Here is a 22,573-nt window from a genome sequence, read left to right as displayed (position 1 = left end):
AGCAAGGACGACATCCACTCTCAGAGTCTATCAGTCTTAATGGGAAGTCTTCCGAAGCTGGTGCAAGGCCAATGCAGTTTTCCTCAACCAGTACCACTGTAACCCAGATTGCTGACTTCCTGTTACATCTAAGGAACGTAAAATCCCTATCAGCTCCTACGATCAAGGGTTACAGAAGTATGTTGGCAGCGGTTTTCCGCCACAGAGGCTTGGATCTTTCCTCCAACAAAGATCTACAGGACCTCCTTAGGTCTTTTGAAACCTCAAAGGAACGTCGGTTGTCCACTCCAGGCTGGAATCTAGACGTGGTCCTAAGGTTCCTAATGTCATCAGGATTTGAACCGTTCCAATCAGCCTCTTTTAAGGACCTCACATTAGAAACTCTTTTCCTCGTGTGCTTAGCAACAGGTAAAAGAGTAAGTGAGATCCACGCCTTCAGCAGGAACATAGGTTTCACATCTGAAACGGCTACATGTTCCTTGCGGCTCGGTTTTTTTTTTGGCAGAGACAGAGTAATAAAACGAGCTTCCTTCCCGTCCTTGCCCTAAGTCGTTCGAGATCCCAAGCCTGTCCAACATGGTGGGGAACGAACTAGAGAGAGTACTTTGCCCTGTTAGAGCTCTTAAGTACTATTTAAGAAGGTCAAAACCATTACGAGGACAATCAGAAGCCTTATGGTGTGTTATCAAGAAGCCTTCTCTACCAATGTCTAAGAACTCAGTTTCTTACTACATCAGGCTTCTGATTAGAGAAGCAAATTCTCATCTGAAGGAAGAAGACCTTGCTTTGCTGAAGGTAAGGACACATGAAGTGAGAGCTGTGGCTACTTCAGTGGCCTTCAAACAGAACCGTTCTCTGCAGAGTGTTATGGATGCAACCTATTGGAGAAGCAAGTCAGTGTTCGCATCATTCTATCTCAAAGATGTCCAGTCTCTTTACGAGTACTGCTACACCCTGGGTCCATTCGTAGCAACGAATGCAGTAGTAGGCGAGGGCTCAGCCACTACATTCCCATAATTCCATAACTTTTTAACCTTTCTCTTGAATACTTTTTATGGGTTGTTCGGTCGGCTAAGAAGCCTTCCACATCCTTGTTGATTTGGCGGGTGGTCAATTCTTTCTTGAGAAGCGCCGAGGTTAAAGGTTGTGATGAGGTCCTTTAGTATGGGTTGCAGCCCTGTATACTTTAGCACCTTTGGGTTGATTCAGCCTCCAAGAGGAACGCTGCGCTCAGTAAGGAAGACGAACTTAAAAAAAGAGACAGAGTAACGGTTCAATTCGACTTCCTTACCAGGTACTTATTATTTCATTGTTATTTGAGATAACTGTTATATGAAATATGGGATACTTAGCTATCCTTTAATCTTGTACACTGGTTTTCACCCACCCCCCTGGGTGTGAATCAGCTACATGATTATCGGGTAAGTTTAATATTGAAAAATGTTATTTTCATTAGTAAAATAAATTTTTGAATATACTTACCCGATAATCATGATTTAATTGACCCTCCCTTCCTCCCCATAGAGAACCAGTGGGACCGAGGAATAATTGAGGAGGTGTCAACAAGAAGTACTTGAGTACCTGGCCACAGGTGGCGCTGGTAAGAACACCCCCTTCTAGTATTGTGATAGCTGGCGTATCCCTCCATAGAATTCTGTCGGGCAACAGAGTTGACAGCTACATGATTATCGGGTAAGTATATTCAAAAATTTATTTTACTAATGAAAATAACATATTTATAGTCATGGATTATGATTAACCCTTTTACCCCCAAAGGACGTACTGGTACGTTTCACAAAAGCCATCCCTTTACCCCCATGGACATACCGGTACGTCCTTGCAAAGAAATGCTATAAAAATTTTTTTTTCATATTTTTGATAATTTTTTGAGAAAATTCAGGCATTTTCCAAGAGAATGAGACCAACCTGACCTCTCTATAACAAAAATTAAGGCTGTTAGAGCAATTTGAAAAAATATATACTGCAAAATGTGCTGGGAAAAAAATAACCCCTTGGGGGTTAAGGGTTGGAAATTTCCAAATAGCCTGGGGGTAAAAGGGTTAATACCCTGAATTGGAAATACAGTATGCTTTAATAATTACTTCTCTAGATCTAATTCATCCCTACAGGTTTAAACTCACTTTTTCCATCCATCCAGATTTCTTATTTAACCCAGTTTTTTTTCCTAGCAGACAGATTTGCTTTCTTACGACTGCTGTACACGCACTGCACCACCTGCTAGCCTCTTCAAGTAGCAACATAAGCTTTCTGGGCTCCGACCCGTGCCGCCCAGTGAAATGCTCCTTTTACATCATTTCTAAGGTAAAAACTGCTATAAATTTACCAGAGAAAAATTTGTACGATTAATTCACGCCCCAGTATTATACCGACACCTTATTAAGGTGAGCGAGCTGGGTTCAACCCAGCATTCCTATACAAATTTTTCTCTGGTAAATTTATAGCAGTTTTTACCTTAGAAATGATGTAAAAGGAGCATTTCACTGGGCGGCACGGGTCTCTCGCCCAGAAATAGATTTTTCCTACGTCAAAATCCCTTTTTCACCCTGGTAGCGTTATCCATCCCCTCCTGAATGAAAAGCAGATGCTTGTTTGACATTCTATCTTTATGATAAAGCTTTTCCCTTTAGATGCGCCTGGATGGAGTCAACGGCTTCCTTGAGGACATAAAGAGAAGATTCATTCAAAAGATTGTTCTTCTGTACTTTATTGTCTGCTTCTATTTTGGTAGCTTTTCTGTCGTAGAGCTTTCTAACTCAGTATTTCATATTGTTTACTTATGACAGCTTTGGAAGTTTCACAGACTTAGCAGAAATTTTGGGAGCTGTAAGCGAGACTTTCAATACGGGGCAAGATAAGAAAGAGGTATTATGCTTATTCATCGTCAGTAGTTTTGGGGCTTCTCCTTGGTCATGTATTCTGAGAGCATCATTTTATATCACCTTAACCCATGAATAGGATGCTTTGCAGAATGAGGCATGTGCATGCACAATGAAGACAACTCTTGTTTGTGTTATTGTTGTGGTAATTGCTGACTTAATTCTAACTTAGAATTTATCAACTTTCTCTTTTCCACACTTACCCCTAATATAAGCAAGAGACGACTATGACTGTATATACACATGTAGTACTGTTCTTTACTGCACTGTTTACATATTACAGCACAGTCAACATTTTTATGCTATAGTCAAACCAAAAGGACTAGGAATGTGGCTGTCACTTGCTAATACAGTATAAGCAAGTGAGGGCTATGACTGTATATACATGTACAGTACATACATACATACATATACCAAGGTACTTCCCCCAATTTTGGGGGGTAGCCAACATCAACAAAGAAACAAAAACAAAAAGGGGACCTCTACTCTCTACGTTCCTCCCAGCCTAACAAGGGACTCAACCGAGTTCAGCTGGTACTGCTAGGGTGTCACAGCCCACCCTCCCACATTATCCACCACAGATGAAGCTTCATAATGCTGAATCCCCTACTGCTGGTACCTCCGTGCTCATCTAAGGCATCGGAGGCAGCAGCAGGGCCTACCGGAACTGCGTCACAATCGCTCGCCATTCATTCCTATTTCTAGCACGCTCTCTTGCCTCGCTCACATCTATCCTCCTATCACCCAGAGCTTCCTTCACTCCATCCATCCACCCAAACCTTGGCCTTCCTCTAGTACTTCTCCCATCAACTCTTGCATTCATCACCTTCTTTAGCAGACATCCATTTTCCATTCTCTCAACATGGCCAAACCACCTCAACACATTCATATCCACTCTAGCCGCTAACTCATTTCTTACACCCGTTCTCACTCTCACCACTTCGTTCCTAACCCTATCTACTCGAGATACACCAGCCATACTCCTTAGACACTTCATCTCAAACACATTCAATTTCTGTCTCTCCATCACTTTCATTCCCCACAACTCCGATCCATACATCACAGTTGGTACTATCACTTTCTCATATAGAACTCTCTTTACATTCATATTTGTATACCCATAATAATTTTTTAAAATTTCACTTCTCCTCATACGTCTAACAGTCACACAGCTCTAAAACCGAGTTACCAACCTTTATGAAGCTACATTACAACTCACTTGAGTTTATTCAGTTCAGTTACCCCATACATATGTGAGAGTAGTTATGTCGCATATTTTACTCTCGTGAGCATAGTCATTCTATACGTTTTTATAACTGTCCTACCTCTTATATAAGCATGCCAAAAGCAATAAATACATCAAGTAACAGAAGGCGTCTCCACCGTATACGAAAAGGAACAAAAAGCATCTAAATCTGATGCAGGATGGGGTAGGGGACCAGCAGCTATGATGCAAGAATCAACAATGGAAGAGATGGACTAGAATTACACCACAGTTGGGGAAATTTTTATGTTATTACCGTAATTTTTCATAGAGGAGATCTAAATGACATTAAAAATCTTTGGACACTCACAACTCAAAAATATATTCTTCTTCATATAATTTATTCTATCTCTCTTATTTGTCATCCAATTTATAAATGAATATATCAATCGAAAGAAGAGAAAATTATGCCTTTCTGACCTGATATGAATATCACAGCTTAGGTTAAGTTTATGAATGAGATCTTAAAATGTTGCAATTTTTCTAACATACATGTTCCTAGTCTTTTTAGGTTTTGTCTTTTCCTAGAGTGATATTATAGGCTATCTGTATATTTTTATTTTTGTGTACCTTCTTCCTAAGTTCAAATCCGGTCCAGGTCTATCTATGTCTTCTCTATGGTTTTCTGGCTGTGGTCAAGCTTCTTCCATTTCTACTGTTTTAGATATAGTATTCTCCATTTCTCAGTTTGTATCTAAAGCGGGGTTTACATGGACGAACGATTTGTCGAACCCGGTTGTCGAAGCTGCTTGTCAAAAAGTTCGAAGAGGTGGAGTCAGCCACAAATTCATAAGATTTGTGGACGACGAAGCCTCGCCCACAAAAGTCAGACGAGAACAGACTTTCTTCAAATCGTTCGACGAACGTGTTTGACAAGGCGTTCGAACACTACTTCAAACACTTGTCTGTCGAACCGCGTTCAGTGAGCCATTCGACTGTGTAAACCTGCCTTAAACTATCTCAATGTTTGAAATTGTGTTGTACAGTAATTGGGCCTTGAATATGTGATATTGCTTATTTCATGTTATGTGAAATCTTTCATTTGGAGAAAATCTTTCATATGGTTTTACAGATTTCTTTGGTACTTGTAATTTGATATATGATAGATGAATAATGATGCTGAAGTATTATATCAGATAAAAACATGAACTCGGCTATAGTTACTTTAATTTACTTAATGGGCTGCAGGGGAACCTTACTCTACAGGACCTTCACAGTCATTTTATCGTATACATTCCAAAGCCTTCAGCATTTCCCATTACAATAATTCAGTGTGCAATTTTATCTGACATGATATTGAATCTGTAAAACTAATTTTTTACTATTTTTGATTCACTACAACAACAGTATATTTTGTAACTACCGCTAGAGAGATATGGGGTCTTTTGACTGGCCTGACAGTACTACATTGGATCTTTCTCTCTGGTTACGGTTCATTTTCCTTTTGCCTACACACACACACACACACCGAATAGTCTGGCCTATTCTTTACATATTCTCCTCTGTATTCATACAATTCTTCTTCACCCAAGGGGTTCTGCATTGTAATTGTTCAGTGGCCACTTTCCTCTTGCTAAGGGTAGAAGAGACTCTTTAGCTATGTTAAACAGCTCTTCTAGGAGAAGGACACTCCAAAATCAAACCATTCTTCTCTAGTCTTGGGTAGTCCCATAGCCTCTGTACCATGGTCTTCCACTGTTTTGGGTTAGAGTTCTCTTGCTCGAGGGTACACTCAGGCACACTATTCTATCTTATTTCTCTTCCTCTTGTTTTGTTGAAGTTTTTATAGTTTATATAGGAGATATTTATTTTAATGTTACCCTTCTTAAGATACTTTATTTTTCCTTGTTTCCTTTCCTTACTGGGCTATTTTCCCTGTTGGAGCCCCCGGGCTTATAGCATCTTGCTTTTCCAACTAGGGTTGTAGCTTAGGAAGTAATAATAATAATAATAGTAATAATAATTGTTAAAAGCTCATTATCAGAAGACTACCTTGGTTAACGTAATTCTTCTAGGTGGTGTACATTAAGGGTGCTCAAAATGGGTTCCTGAACAGTTGTTCCCAATTATCTATTTGCTACAAAAGGATTTTCAGACCATGGACCTCTATGTGCATCAAAATCTTGGAAAAGTTGGAAAAGCAGGACCTATAAGCCCAAGGGCTCTAACAAAGAAAGTAGCTCAGTAAAGAAAGGGAACAGATAAATAGTGTGCCTGTGTACCCTCAAGCAAGAGAACTCTAACCCAAGATATTGGAAGACCATGGTACAGAGGCTATGGCACTACACATGGCTAGAGAACAATGGTTTGATTTTTTTTAGTATCCTTCACCTAGAAGAGCTGCTTACCAGAGCTAAATAGTATTTTTTCTTATCTTGACCAAGTGGAAAGTAGCCACTGAACAGTTGCAGCCCAGTAGTTAATCCCTTTACAGAAAAATAATATTTTGGTTATCTTAGTGTTGTCAGGTGTTTAGTGCTTTTGATCCACAAAGTATCTAACCTTAAAAAAGGGGTTTTAGTGGAGCAAAGGCCTATTTTTGGGGAGATTTTGTGTGGTCTCCAAGACCCTCCTGCCTCTCTAGATGCATGAAAGGGAGCAAGATGTAACTGAGACATAACTGTACTCTTGGGTTGAAAAGATAGTGGCCTGATGTAAATAAATGCATTTTTAATAATTGTCTTCATCATTATTAATGGTTCTCAGTGAGTGACAAATTCAGCATTGGAGGTTCTGTGACAGGTTCAATACAGCGGGAACCCATTGTTCTCCCTTACATGCATTCAGTCCATCCATACCTTACTTGTTGAAACACTTGCCCTACGGCAGGTAAGATAATATTTCTTTGGTATATTATGTCTTAAGGGGTTCCCTCTTCTACCCTTTACAGGAGACTCCTTGGGACCGTAAAATATCTCCCCAAGAATAGATCTTTCCTTCATAAAAACCATGTTTTACAATTTTGTAATGAAAGTAATCTGATTTTCACAATTACTTTATCCTTACAGTAATGGTTATATTTTGTAATGGTACAGTATAATTTAGGTATTGTTAATTAGTAATCAGATTTTCACAATTACTTTACCCTTACAGTAATGGTTATATTTTGTAATGGTACAGTATAATTTAGATATTGTTAATTTTTTCTATTAAGCACATGTAAATTTTTTATGCAATTGATGAGGGACCATTCCCCTTTTATCATATGTCTGTTTATGCATTGAATCTACCTTATGAAGGTTAATTTATTAATTCACTTCAGTTTTGGTCTTAAACCCGATGAATAGCAAAATATTGAATCAGCTTATTTTTGCACTGAAGTTAGCCTTTGTATGAAATATTGTATGAAATATGTTTAATCTCCTTATAAGAGAGACATTGCATTTTGAGGCAAAATAACATGTTTTTAAAGGAAACGTTTCTTTGAGAGAGGAAAGATGTTGACAATAATTTCTTTTTACAGCTCGAGTTGTTCAAAGAGGAATACAAAGACAGCTTGAAAACAGCCACCAGGGCTGTTGATCAGGCAATTGAGAGGACCTCAAACAACATCGAGTGGTCTGCTAAAAACTATGATGTCATCACCGATTGGCTGAAAAGCAACGGTTACTCGAATAGACTTCGTAACAATTAGAAATAGCAGTAGGAAGTTTTTACTGGAAAGTCTTGATTTTATTTCAAATTCTTTGAAGAGAGCTATTTTTTTAATCTTAACTATATTTCTCTTATATAAATAGGAGAATTTCAATGCATTTATGAGATACAAATAGATTTTCCTTTTATTTCACTACTGGAGAAATATTTTCTTGGTCATAGGTCTGGCGTCAGAGCAGCGCTTCTGACTGACTCGTGACATTGGTCAGGAATCGCATGAGTTGTTTTATAAACCTCCGTTTTAGTACTTAATTTAGACATTGTGAAGTCACATACAATTAGAAATGAGTATTTTTATGCTGAATTTTCCTGGAATACAAAATCTAGGGCAGCACAGTACTTATTCTTAAAAATCCATTTTACCCCCAAAGGACGTACTGGTACGTTTCACAAAACCCATCCCTTTACCCCTATGGACGTACCGGTACGTCCTTGCAAAAAAATGCTATAAATTTTTTTTTTTTTTCATATTTTTTATAATTTTTTGAGAAAATTCAGGCATTTTCTAAGAGAATGAGACCAACCTGACCTCTCTATGACAAAAAATAAGGCTGTTAGAGCAATTTAAAAAAAATATACTACAAAATGTGCTGGGAAAAAAAATAACCCCCTGGGGGTTAAGGGTTGGAAATTTCCAAAGAGCCTGGGGGTAAAAAGGTTAAAAATCCATTTTACAGTACAGTACTTCCATCTACAGGTATTGAGAAATGAGTGAAAGGGTGTACATTACTTTTAGCGTGAATGGAGAGGATAAATTAGAGGAATGTTTTTGGTACCGCGCGAGAGAGAGAGCGTGTATTGTGTCTGATTGATGAATACCCACAACTGGTTTTGACCTGTACAGTTATAGTATAGCAGATTACTGAAAATTGTCATGAAAATTACACATACTGTAATGTTTTAATTTTTAAACCATAATGTTTTAATTTAAATTTTAATTTCAGTAAAATATAGGAGGTAAATTGTAAAAGTGATTTACTAGTTGTTGAGACAATAGTTTTATTTTTAATAATTTCATCCTTGTTTGAAAGAGTATTAAGGATCATAAATTTTGCAGCACTAAATTTAATAGTAAAACACAAAAAATTTTATGAGCACAGTAAACCAAAATTATATACGGTACGTATACAAGCTATAATTGCAATTTTTTCATTTACTGTACAGTATTCCATTCTTAGTGCCTTCCTGTAGGCGGTTATTACTAATGCTGTTCCTTTCAACGTGCACTGTAGATAGTTTCAAAGGAGCTCTGTTGTGATCCTTCCAGGCCAGCCACATGGCCTTTTATTTTCTGTTTTACATTTTTTAGATAACTTTACAAAGAAAACATTTATTAGGGTTCTGAAGCCTTTTAATGTAATTTATGTTGTTTATTCTTGTCCAGACTCTGGTTCCCCCACTTCTTCCTAATAGTGTAAAACATTTCAAGAGTCGTGTAGCTTTTGTTATCTAGTGTCGCTGATATTTTTCTGTTGGTGAGCTTTTCATTTCTCTTAAGATTTAGGCAAATTTTTATGCTGTATAGTACATTCTAATGTTGTAATTCTAATTTGCATATTCTTTTCTTTATTCCCTATAATCTGCTTCTTCTTTTAGCAAATATTACTCTCTCTGTCTCTCTCTGATTCTTATCAGGACATCTTATGAAAATGAGGAATTATGAGGATGTATATTCAAACTAGCATTATTTTTATATTTTATTTATTTCTATTGCAGCTTAAGAAGGCGTTTTTAATTGAAATATTTTTGACGAAAATGTGTCTCCATGAATTAAAAGTATGTAGTACATTGACAAGTGAGAATGATGATGATTTTTAAAACTTATTTGCTTAAGCTCTACTTGTGAATGTGTATGTATTATACTACATACAGCACGTATGCAGAGGACGGCCAAGCCTCTTCCAAAATTAAAATCCACATACTGGAAAGAGAACAAATGCCCGGTACTGAAAAAACTGTCAAAACAAACTATGGTACTTAACATTGGTAAAGGTGAAGTAGCAACGTCAATCATGTTGAATTAACGACAATCACTTGCGAAACACACCTAACAAAATAAAAAAACGACTTATTTGGAAGATTTATATTATAAAAGTGTAAATAAGGACCCTTTTCACCGGGCATCACAGGTCTCTCCCCAGAAATAGATTTTTCCTTCGTCAAAATCCCTTAATTCTGTACATAGACATTCACAAGTATAGCTGGTTGAACATGGCTGTCTGTGATTACTGCAGAACTGTATGTTTTATAATAACCATTGACAATAGTAGCTTATTTAGGACTTTTTTTTTGGAGCGAAAATTTTTAAGGAAAAATTAGGTAGAAATATATTGTATAGTACTGAAAAGACATATGCTTCAGCATAAACATATCTGTGGAAAATATATTTTGCATTTAATATATGGCAAAATTTAGATGTAAATAGAATTTGAAAAGCAATATAAAGGATAGTGATATTAAATTGTTTTATTTTCTGTCCATTAATTATAAAGGGTATTTATCAACATCATCATTTTAATGTCTTTTTCCTTTATAATGCTGCCAATGAAATTAATGTTTTCTCTCCCCTTTCCTTTTATCATTTACACTTTCTGCCTGAATTTCGATCTGGTCCAGGTGAGGAGAGAGGATGAAGAACAGTTTGTAAGAAAAGCCTCGCATAAAGGAGTGGGAAGATCGAAGCTCAGTAGAAAGGATGAGGAAATAATGGGAAAAGTAGATAGATGAAGATTTAGACGTACTTGGAGTTCATACAGAAAGAGAACTGTACTGCACAGATCAGAGAGAATTCATTTTACATTTAAACCTTAAAGGGAAAACAAGATGAAATCAGTTTCTGATGATGTTCAGGTCTCAATGTTTAACCTTATGTCATTGCTCCTGCTATTTTCATTTATAAACTCCCTTTTTTGTTTATTTTTTTATGAAGCCAAATTGATGAGGGTCAATCTTCAAATATTTTGTAACCCTTTATCCAACAACTACGAAGCCAAATTGATGAGGGCAATCTTCAAATATTTTGTAACCCTTTATCCAACAACTACATTTTCATAGCAAACTCAAGGAAGCTTTGCATCCCCTTTTCAACCTTGTTTAGTGTGATTTTTTCTTTTTGTCTCATCTTCATCAGGTATACATATACTATTTTATATGTGACACTCATTATTGACTGACCCTCTATAGCAAAGAAATTTGCCTTTGCAAGGGTTCTCCAAAGATTATCTTATGTCACATTCTATGTTGATATTTTCCTCATGACAACATCAAGTACATATTCACTATGTAATAAAGACTTCAAGGTACGTCCTTCATTTTCTCATACTGTATGTCTTTCCTTTTCACTTCAACTTCTTTTTTTTAATAATCTATATCTCTTATATTTTTGAATCTCCACTTGTTATCTCTTTCCAGAACATTACCTTGCATACCTCTGATGCATTGAATTGCATTCTATTTCTCCCAAATGTTCCTCTATACAGTATCTTTTCCCATTGGCTTTTTGCCCTATCACCTTTTCTGTGTGAACCTTTCTATCCTTGCCCCTGCCTATCCTCTGTCAGAGTTTGAATCTTTGATTTTTCTTCAGTTTACTTTTGTAATTTATTCCACCAGCGCATCTAAATGCAATTTATATGATGACAAACACTTCTTATTGTATGTATTCTTTCAGTAATTTTCAATTAATTATATTAATGCCATAGTATGTTCTGACATTATATCTGGATAGCCTGCTTTGTGGCATGTTCCTTTGGGTACTGGGAGCATTTTATGTAGAGAACTCATATTGTTTTGGTGCTGACATATGTCAAATAAGTTCCTAGTCCTTTTCTTGGCCAAATTAAATTGCTTAAAGGTGAGTAAAACATATGGTATACTATATTCAATGTTTTCATACTGTATATGTAAGGAATGAAGTATGGGTAAATGATTGTCTGTTTGCCTAACTGAATGTTTACCTAATGAAAGCCTCATCATCAGGTTGCCCAGTGGTAGAAAGGTTTTGTCTCAACAAATGTTTGAGATTTTGTGTTTTCTGCCTAATGAAAGATCCATGATCAGGTTACCCAGTGCTAGAATGGTTTTGTCTCAACAAATGTTTGACATTTTGTGTTTTCTGGCTAATGAAAGACCCATCATTAGGTTGCCCAGTGCTAGAAAGATTTGTCTCAACAAATGTTTGACATTTTGTGGTTTCTGCCTAATGAAAGACCCATGATCAGGTTGCCCAGTGGTAGAAAGGTTTTGTCACAACAAATGTTTGAGATTTTGTCCAATCCACTAATTTCTTTGCATAGCAGATTTGCAAGGAGAATGGAAATAAGATGCAATCTACCTGTAATACCATGGAATTTCAAAATCTGAAAAGTTACATTCCTTGTAAATTTTTTTCCCACAATGGAATAATTTGGTCTTTGATATAGTCATTTAAATCTGCCCGAAGACTTGCAGTACAATGCAAATGATTTGCAATGCAAAAAGATACTTTAAACTAAACAAAAGATTGATACATTTTAAGATGATATTTAATTGTGCAGATAATTAAAGATAAAACATTCACAGAAGGAAAGATAAATTCAATTTAAAGTGTTCATTGTTGAACAATATTAATGAAAACAGCCTGGGAATTTATGCATAATAAAGTACAATATTCAATTCAGGTTATAAGACGATAAGCTTGTCCGTACATTTATTTAAATAGCAAATTTGTTACACTACAAGGCGTGTTTAATTTGGAAAAACTAGAGCATCCCATCAAAGGAAATGAAACCTTTGGGAGATTCAACTTACTTTTCTTTCTTTAATGGATGTTTTCCTGGTCCTGTCACATGTAGAAAAGTCCTTTACCCTACAAGACGTGTGTTGTATACATTCTTAAATATTTTTGAGTATCACACAGTCATGGTCAAGTTATACAGCATAATCTGTGGAGACCGCTAGATATTGTAGACACCTGATAGGTAAGGAATTGGTGCAGTTTGGAACTGTATTTTATAGAATTTAGTCTAAATTCGAGTTTTAAACGTTTTTTTAATAAGAATATGTGTATGCATCCATCTAGGCGGGGCCTGATTGCATATGTGTAACTAATAGGCCTACAGGTCTATTTGCGTGTGCAGAAATCCATGCATATAATTATAGTTATATACATACCAATTTAAGGATATATACATGTATGTGGGTATCACCAAGACCGAAATTTACTTGAATTTAATCGTATATACTGTTAAGAGTATGATCTCATGTTTACCCTAATCATTAATATGATAAATATGTACATGATAGTTGAAAATCAACAAAGTAGAGGTCGCTGTAGCACTTTCCAACTTCTTAAGCACTGTATTACGTATCCTTGTAGAAGGTCCGAGGTGATGTAATAAGTCTCTTTGTGGAAAGTACTGCAGTATGTCCCATTAAGTACAAGTCACAGGTTGTTTTATCATCCTACGATTACTAATATTTACCACTGTCATGGATAGGAACTCAACATCTACTTATAAGAGTCAGATTCCTTTGGATGCTATCCACCCATGTAGCAACCCCTTTGAGCTCCAGTATGAAATATGCTGTTAACACATCACCTAAAACGTAATTTTTTTTTCTAGAAATTTTTTAATTTTTGTGATTTTTATCTTTACTTTGAATGTTTTATATCATGGAAGAGTTCATTGACTCGTGCAATGGAGTGCTGATTACCTTTAATGGAATGCTTTTGGATAGAAATTATATCTAAGCATTGTGTATGTTCATGAAAGGGTACATGAAAAATTTTGGACTGTTTGCATAATTAAGAATACAGAAGTTCTGAGTCAGTCGGTTCTTTAATACCATACAATAAACTTCATTGTAGGATGACATTTCATTTCAAACCCGGTATGGTGCAGTGAGTTTTCGAGCCAAGTAATTCCTGTGGTTAATGATCCCTGGTGGGCCTCCTGTATTACCACATGGGCCTTGCCCCCATGTCACAGGCTGTGATGCAGGCACAGACGGAACCAACAATGTGACATCAATACTTCGAAGCCAAATGGAACCATTGTTCTTTAGTCTTGGTTAGTGCCGTAACCTTTATACCATGGTCTTCAACTTTCTTGGGTTAGAGTTCTCTTGCCTTAGGGTACACTTGGGCACACTGTTGTGTTAGAGTTTTTATAGTTTGCATAGGAAATGTTTGTTTTGGTGTTGTTGCTGTTCTTAAAATATTTTATTTTTCCTTGTTTCCCTTCCTCACTGGGCTATTTTCCCTGTTGGAACCCCTGGGCTTATAACATCCTGCTTTCCCAACTAGGGTTGTAGCTTAGCAAATAATATAATAATAATAGTAATAATAAATAGTAATAGTGATAGTTTAAGCCTGATTTTATTGTTTAATTACATACTGCACCTTTTAGCATATATATTTCTCCTTTTATGACAAATCTCTTAATTCATATCGTACAACTATATTAGTTGAGGCAGGTATAATTCCTTTCGGTATTAATTCATAAAATTGGTTTTAAAGGTCTATTAAATATACCATAGTCACCCGTAAATACCGTTTTCTTTTTTGTAAAAATAATGCGTGCCGTTTTCTTTATCTACGTATCGTAACTTAATTGAGTGGTTGCGTTCATAAACCTAATTTTACGACAAGAAACAGCTTCCTTCTACAATTCACTCGTGTATTTATCCCTCATATACTATATCATCAATCATACAAATGTCTTTTAAAATCCTATTGTAGTCCAAATAGTCAACTGGGTATTACTTAAATATCTCCAGGCCAAAATGCAAGTTTTAGCCAAAGAAAACCACAGAAACGCTGTCCCTAAATCTGGATTTTTTTTTTTTTTTATAGTTTGAGAGTTTAGGATCAAGCTCATAAAATTAGTTTTAAAATTTGGCGATTTTTCCCATTTCGTTAATTATTAGAGCAATATGACGTTGGCATATTAAAATTCATAATGTTCCTTATAATTTGATAATTCAGCTTGCATCACATAAATACACATTCATTTGTATGATAAATAGCCTAGGCATTTTCCCCGTCAAATCTACACAATTGTTGGTTTTAATAAATTTTTTCATTCATGTGGTAGCCTTTGGATACTTGTATTTTCTATTTAATAAATGAATCTATTCCAGATATTTCTAAGGTGTCTATATCCTAGTTTGATAGCTTGTCCACTAGTTAGTTGCAGAGCGCTCTCTCTCTCTCTCTCTCTCTCTCTCTCTCTCTCTCTCTCTCTCTCTCTCTCTCTCTCTCTCTCTCTCTCTCTCTCTCTCTCTCTTATATATATATATATATATATATATATATATATATATATATATATATATATATATATATATATATATATATATATGTATACATATATATATATATATATATATATATATATATATATATATATATATATATATATATATATATATATATATACATACACACACACACACACACACACACATATATATATATATATATATATATATATATATATATATATATATATATGACTAACAAGGTGATTATACCTCTATAACTATTGTGCATTGGTTAGCTATGAAAATGATATGAAATATATATATATATATATATATATATATATATATATATATATATATATATATATATATATATATATATATATATATATATATATATATATATATATATATATAAGGGTATAATCACCTCGTTAGCTATGACGTCATTGTTACCGAATTAGAGCGGTTTCTTTCCCTGCAGTGTTGCCAGATATGAGAATTTATCCCTAGATTTGGGGATTTTGGGTGTCTGGTGGGGATATACTGTACACTCGCTATGAAGAAGAAACGAAGATGAGTAAACCTTTATATTGTTGTAATTAGTTTGCTTGTACTTACATAAAGTAATTTCTATATTAGGAAAGCCTACATAACCCGAAGAAAATATATCTGTGGAAATGGGGATTTTTTGGGGTATTTTGGGTTTTTTTTATCATGAGTTTTGGGGATTTTTAGACTAAACCATCTGGCAACACTGCTTCCCTGATTTTTCTCGTCATTGTCATTCAAGGAGACATTTTAACCGGTAAATGTGGTACCGTGGCACTATCGTTAAACTTCGCTTCTTTTGGAGGTAATTATTAGTTAAATTGCACTGTAATACAGTAAAATAATACGCAAATTTTATGTTAATTACTGAAATTATCGCCGACTATGTCATATTTTTTTCTAAGCAAAACTGGTTGCATGTCGGGGACCGCTAATGCTTGTGAACTAAATCATCTCGAGTTGGTGGGTTTATAACTTCACGTGGGATAAAAATGTACCTTGTGTAAGTGAAATAACTTATATTCAATAGAAGGGTTTGGTTGCTTCTAATGTTTGTGAAAAACGGGACCGATTTTAAGGAGATTGGAGTTGTATTATATTTACGGACGGGACAAGATTTTCTACTCAAAATCAGGTATTTCTTACAGAGATTCTGGTAAATTTGTATTGTATTACAGGGTGTGATTTCGAACAGAAAATATATGATTTCCTGGTAATTGTGTAGGAGACCTCCGCGCTCGATTTAAAAGTTTCTAAAAGTAGAATACGAAAGAAAACAGTAAATTAGAGCTACAGTTACCTTGAAACTGTGAGATAATCCTCCTACAATCACCTAACTCTTACACAGAAAATGTAAGCATAAACCTACTACTACAATTATGGGGGACCCCAGTGGGAAGCGGGGCTTTTGGGTGGGGGGAGGAGGAGAAAAGTGATTTTTCAGGGCACTACCGAACCTAATACAACTACCTACCCTACCCTGGGGGCCATGTACCCCTACCTAGGCCTACCGGGGGGGCTCCACCCCCCCTGCGACCCCCCTTAAGGCCACAGTAATTTTCAGGGCACCACCGAACCTAAGACACCCACCTAACCTAGCCTATGGGGCCCTGTACCCCTACCTAGGCCCACCGGGGGGGGGGGGGGCGTCATAGTGCACTAGTTTGTCTGCGGATTATAGTGGTTACAGGGCTCATTTGAGCAAAAATAAGACACAGTCAACAATAACAACAGACTTAGAAAATTCAGGGAAGACAAGAGTAGCGTGAGTTTGATCGTCGATATTTCGACTATTAATGAGGTTACACAACGTTAACGTAAACTGCAAACTACCACATACCTTACTGTTATGGTGTAGGTGGATACAAATCTGCTGCTGTCAGGAGGAAGTGATGAAGTCTTTGGCAGGATCAGTTATGGCCAATTTAAAGTAGGCCACGACCAAATACCCCATAACCACACTACGATCACACCGGAATGCTAATTTGTTGTAATCTATACGGCACACATTTTCACAATTAGGGCACTTTTTCTCTGCCAAAATCAAACCATGACGTTGAGCAAATGCAATTAGCAAATCAACTTTCCCTGAATAATGTACACAAAAATCCCCATAAGAAATAAAGCAATTGTCACAAGTGACACAGTCGGAACGGGATGAAGGTCCTGCTGATTGCTCCATACTTCACGGCAAAATGAGCTTTTCAGTTTGAAGGGAGATCCGAGACGTGCAAAAATATTCCTCCGCGGAACTTCACGTAAACTGTGGTAACTGGTGGAAAAATAGCAGGGATAAGTGAAGTAATAAGTGTCAGCATTGGCTAGATTTGTAAAAACCGCCATGATTGGTTTTCAAACAGTGTGACGTCAAGAAAACACCTGTTATTGGTTAGAATAGCATTGAGAACTAGTCTGCCATACGCAGTAAGGCGGTGAAACAGCCAAGACATCACACAGTAAACAAAAACAAACACTTAGAAAAAATCCAAGTGAAACATAACTATACACACGAATATCTTCGTTAAATAGAAGCTGCTCATATATTGACTATTATATAAGCGTTCTTTATGATATAATAGTGAATTGTAGGTGTTTAAATTCTTCAAGATCTTCCGCGGAGCTCTCCTACACATTTACCGATTTCCTATAGTAAATAACGTGATTTAACCGAATATGACCTTCATTTCAACCGCTAACAAACGGATCAACCAATTCGGCTAACTTTAAGTTGTCGAAATGGTTGATGTTATTACGGATGAAATGAAGGTGAAAACCGGTTAAATCACGATATATTTTCTACAGGAAAACATATTTTCTGTTAAAATGTTGTCGAATTGGTTAATGTTATTACGGATGAAATGAAGGTGAAAACCGGTTAAATCACGATATTTCCTACAGGAAAACATATATTTTCTGTTAAAATGGTTATAAACAATGTTGTCATATATGATGGGTTAAGATATTTAGATATAAACACTAGTACAACGGCGACACTTCCCTTACGGTTGTGATGCAAACGATAACATTAGCAACGTTACCAATGGTACACAGTTTACCGACGATGACGAATGGTACACAGAGTTACCAACGGTACGATGGCATTACTAGCGATAGCAATGCTAGATATTTGCATACGTATTTCAAATGATTATGCCATATAAGTTTTACACAATATATTAAAAGTACAAAAGGGCACAGAACATAACAAACCCACCTAACCTATCTAGTAGTATGACAGGTCACAAACCTCAGGTATTTACTGAGAACGGTAAAATTCTCCATGTTACGAATGATACACAGCGTTACTAACGGTACGGTGACATAACTAGCGATAGTAATGCTAGACATTTCCATAGGTATTTTAGATAATTTTCGCATATAAGTTTTACACAATATATAAAAAGTACAAAAAGGGCACAGAACCTAACAAACCCACCTAACCTAACCTAGGAGTTCCCTGGTCACAAAATTCATATAATTGCTATTGAGGAATGACTTACCTTTTTGCAATTAATATTGTCTTCCATGGGGGTAGACGACTATTTCCCAAAAATGTACCTTTATAATAAGTAACGGTATAATCACAACAACGTTTTTTTTCTTTGTTTTAGGAATGATGGATTCGGTATTACAGTAAAATACGTGAATGTCTTTCCTGTAAGATGGGGCACTGTAAGGGTTGAGGAATTACGTTGTGTGATTTCAGAAAATTATCAACGTTGGCTGAAGAATAATAAAAATCACCATGGAATTTAGCAAATTATTTTAAGTACGGAATACTGAAGCCGGTACAAGTATCTATAGCTTCCTCCATCGCAAAATATGAGAAAATAAACCTCGCTTGAAATGACGGACACCTTACTAGGCCAAAGGTTACAAGGGAAAAGGATTTGGTATGAACAGACCACTTAGAGAGACAAAGGAAGGGGTTAGGGAAATATCAGTTGACAACCCCCTTGTGTAAACTTTGAATAGATATCGGATCGTGATTGGTTAACAGTAAAACAACGGAGAGTAGAGGGTAAACATGAATGAACTGTATAGGGAAACTAGTCCAGAGAAAGTATTCATGTATGATAAATGATATTGAATGGGAATATAAAATGAGATATTAAAAGGAATAGGATAATAAAACAAGTAATAGGTAGGGGAGAAGCTTCTGCGCAGGGGGGAGGGGTTTCTGCGCAGGACGAAACTGGTATGCACGAACGAACGAACTTACAGGTGCTAATGATAGCATGGAAAGCTATCATTTGATCTACAGATGTTGGCAGCACTGGTTACTGTATTTTTTCATGAGACAAACTTTGCAATGGCGCCTCCAAAGTTTATTCAGATATACTGTTTTGTATTTTCCTCCGATTATTATACATTCAAGAAGTTAATGTATAGAGAAGAAAAGGCTAGTTTTACGATTATATATCGTTTCCCCAGTATGTTTTCCCCACCCAAAACCCCGAGTTCCCACTGGGGTCCCCCATTACCGTAGGATATAGATGTATATATATTTCTGAAACTATTCATTTGCGACGGGAACGAGTGTCATTTTCGAAGAGAGCGTAATTTTGCCTTAACAAAAAGTAGCTTTTTTTCCTAGGTTACATTGCCCCGTAATTCACTACAATAAAACTCAGACGTTTTCTTGGAAGAGGCCTTAGGGGGCCTGTGGCTCCAGTGTGGTAGCCAGGACACTATTTGGGTGGTGGTGGCACGTGGTGTTTATCTGAGCTTTATAATTGAATTTTTGATCATGTGTGTATAATTGAATTTTTGATCCTGTGTTTTCCAAAATTTATCAAGTCTAGACTCAAACTGTGTCACGTTCTCAGAGTGTACCACCTCGTCCGGTAAATTGTTCCAAACGTTAACCACACAGTTAGGGAAGGCGTATTTGCAACGGTTCAGCCTGGCTCTTGTCTTGATGAATTTCTTATCATGGCCCCTTGTCACACTATCCTCCCTCATCCTGAAAAGACCCTCGGTACACTCCTTATCATACTTGTTGTTGACGATCTTAAATGTTTCAATCTGATCTCCTCTCGATCTCCTGTACGCTAATGATGGTAGATCTAATCTCTTAAGTCTCTCTTCATATGGCAGTTCCTTGAGACATGGCACCAGTTTCGATGCTCTCCGTTGCACATTTTCTATTGCGTTGATATCCTTGATAAGATGTGGGCACCACACTTGGTTGGCATATTCTAGGTGTGGCCGTACCAAGGATGTTAAGAGAGGTTTAAATGCTGCCGGTTCCAGGTGTACAAATGTTCTCCTAATGAGGCCCACTATCCTATTTGCCTTCTCTATTTTCTCAGCCAGATGGTCAGCAAAAGTAAGTTTGTCATCTATGACTACACCAATGTCTCTTTCCGTTCTGGTCTTGCTGATGATGATGTACATGAGGTTGCCATAATCGTCTACCGAGGTGTTGCCAATTCTCATGTATTTGCTCTTCTCTGGATGGAAGAACAAAAGCCATTTCTCTGTCCATTTTCTAAGCTCGTCTAGGTCCCCCTGCAGTCTGTTGCACTCTTCCACATCCTGAATCCTCCTGAACACTTTAGTGTCGTCAGCATACAAAAACACCTCGCTTCCGTGCTTAACCACTTCAGGTAGATCATTTATGAACAGAACAAACAGCAAAGGACCCAGTACCGAGCCCTGAGGTAATCCACTAATAACCTCTTCCCAATCTGATCCCTCACCATTGACTAAAACCCTCTGCCTTCTCCCTGTTAAGAAACCCTGGATCCAGTTCAGTAACTTCCCTTGGATATTATAGCTGGCAACTTTTTTCATCAGCCTTTCGTGTGGTACGCGGTCAAAAGCCTTCATGAAATCACAGTAAACCACATCCACTGCCATCCCCTCATCAATTGCACACGTCCAGTTATCCAACACTTTGATGAGCTGTAATGCTGTTGATCTCCCAGATGTAAGTCCAAACTGTCTCTTGCTAAACATGTTGTTTTCCTTCATATGTGTTAATATTTCTTCTCTGAGTAGTGATTCCATAAGTTTACAAATGACACTTGTAAGCCTGATTATACAGGAAAATGGCCTCCTTCGAAATGACCCTTATTTTCATGGCAAATAAATACATGGTAAAATATATATCTATTTATCCACCAATAATGGGGGACCCCAGTGGGAACCTACTTGTACGTATTGTGTTAAGTGTGATTCTACTTTAGGGAAGACATTTATTGTAATTCGATTTTGAAGATTGTCGAGATAAAAAATTATGCTGGTTAACTTATGGTAAGGAATGTGAGATTTACATTAGTTTTTGACGTGGGTAGGGTGGTCGGTGGGTGCTTTCCTCCCCATTCTTCCACCCCCCGCTAAGTCTGTGACCAGGGAAGGAGGGTATGGGCTCGCCCTTGCCTAGGTCTGTGACCTGGGAAAGAGGGTATGGGCTTGTCCTCGGGTAGGTCTGTGACCTGGGAAGGAGGGTACGGGCTTGTCCTTGGGTAGGTCTGCGACTTGGGAAGGCGGGGTCAGAGGGGCTTGACTGCTAGTTAGGTCTGACCTGGGAACTACTAGGTTAGGTGGGTTTGCTAGGTGCTGCGGCCGTACAAATCTCGAAAGAGTTGAATGACATTTTGGTATTTTACAAGACCACGCTTCCCATATACTGCCAAATTATGCAAAGCTGTTTTCCTTTATTACTTTTTCGTAATTTAAAATATGCCTCATGGAAAACTAAGTTGAAATTATAAAAATTAGAATTATATATATAAAAAAAACTGGACTGGTTTCCTCACTAAATGACCGGGAACTGACATCAACGTAGTCAACTAAACAGAAGTTTGTGATACCAGCGTACATTTGATACATGTTCAAAATATTTACTAAATCAAATATGGAGTTATTACTCAGAAGTGTCGCTATATCATGGACACGAGTAATTACTGCATTTTTTAGTATACAGTATATGTTGAATCTGTATCAGATGAATGCAGGCATCACAAACTTGTTTGGTTAACCCTTTTACCCCCTAGGCTATTTGGAAATTTCCAACCCTTACCCCCCAGGGGGTAATTTTTTTCCCAGCACATTTTCCAGTATATATTTTTTTAAAATTGCTCTAAAAGCCTTAATTTTTGTCATAGAGAGGTCAGGTTGGTCCCATTCTCTTGGAAAATGCCTGAATTTTCTCAAAATTATTAAAAATAGGAGAAAAATATTTTCTTAGTATTTTTTTGCAAGGACCTACCGGTACGTTCATGGGGGTAAAGGGATGGCTTTTGTGAAACGTACCAGTACGTCCTTTGGGGGTAAAAGGGTTAACCATGTTGACTGTCAATACCAGGTTTTTAAGTAAAGAAACCAGGCTAGGTTTTTTTTTTTTATAATTGTTTTTTATTTCGCCTCTTTTCCCATTTGGTGAAAGGTTTTAAATTAGGAAAAAGTAACAGAAGAGAAAAAGCTTTGTATAATTTGGCAGTATATGGAGAGA

The 22,573-nt window shown here is 36.8% G+C and overlaps 1 protein-coding gene across 1 annotated transcript in view; it reads left to right on the top strand.

The window, feature by feature from the left end:
- Window positions 1-22,573, top strand: part of LOC137656345 (uncharacterized) — a 239,123-nt gene that overhangs the window by 72,121 nt on the left and 144,429 nt on the right. Inside the window, exons 18-19 of the mRNA XM_068390517.1 lie at window positions 7,625-7,792; window positions 9,532-9,591. Coding sequence (XP_068246618.1) covers window positions 7,625-7,792; window positions 9,532-9,591 — 228 coding nt within the window. The remainder of the gene's footprint in view (window positions 1-7,624; window positions 7,793-9,531; window positions 9,592-22,573) is intronic.

The sequence above is a fragment of the Palaemon carinicauda genome, chromosome 17, assembly GCF_036898095.1.
Source record: "Palaemon carinicauda isolate YSFRI2023 chromosome 17, ASM3689809v2, whole genome shotgun sequence".
Taxonomy (NCBI): Eukaryota; Metazoa; Arthropoda; class Malacostraca; order Decapoda; family Palaemonidae; genus Palaemon; species Palaemon carinicauda.
The sequence above is the reverse complement of the archived record's forward strand: the minus strand, read 5'-3'. Positions and strand labels throughout refer to the sequence as shown.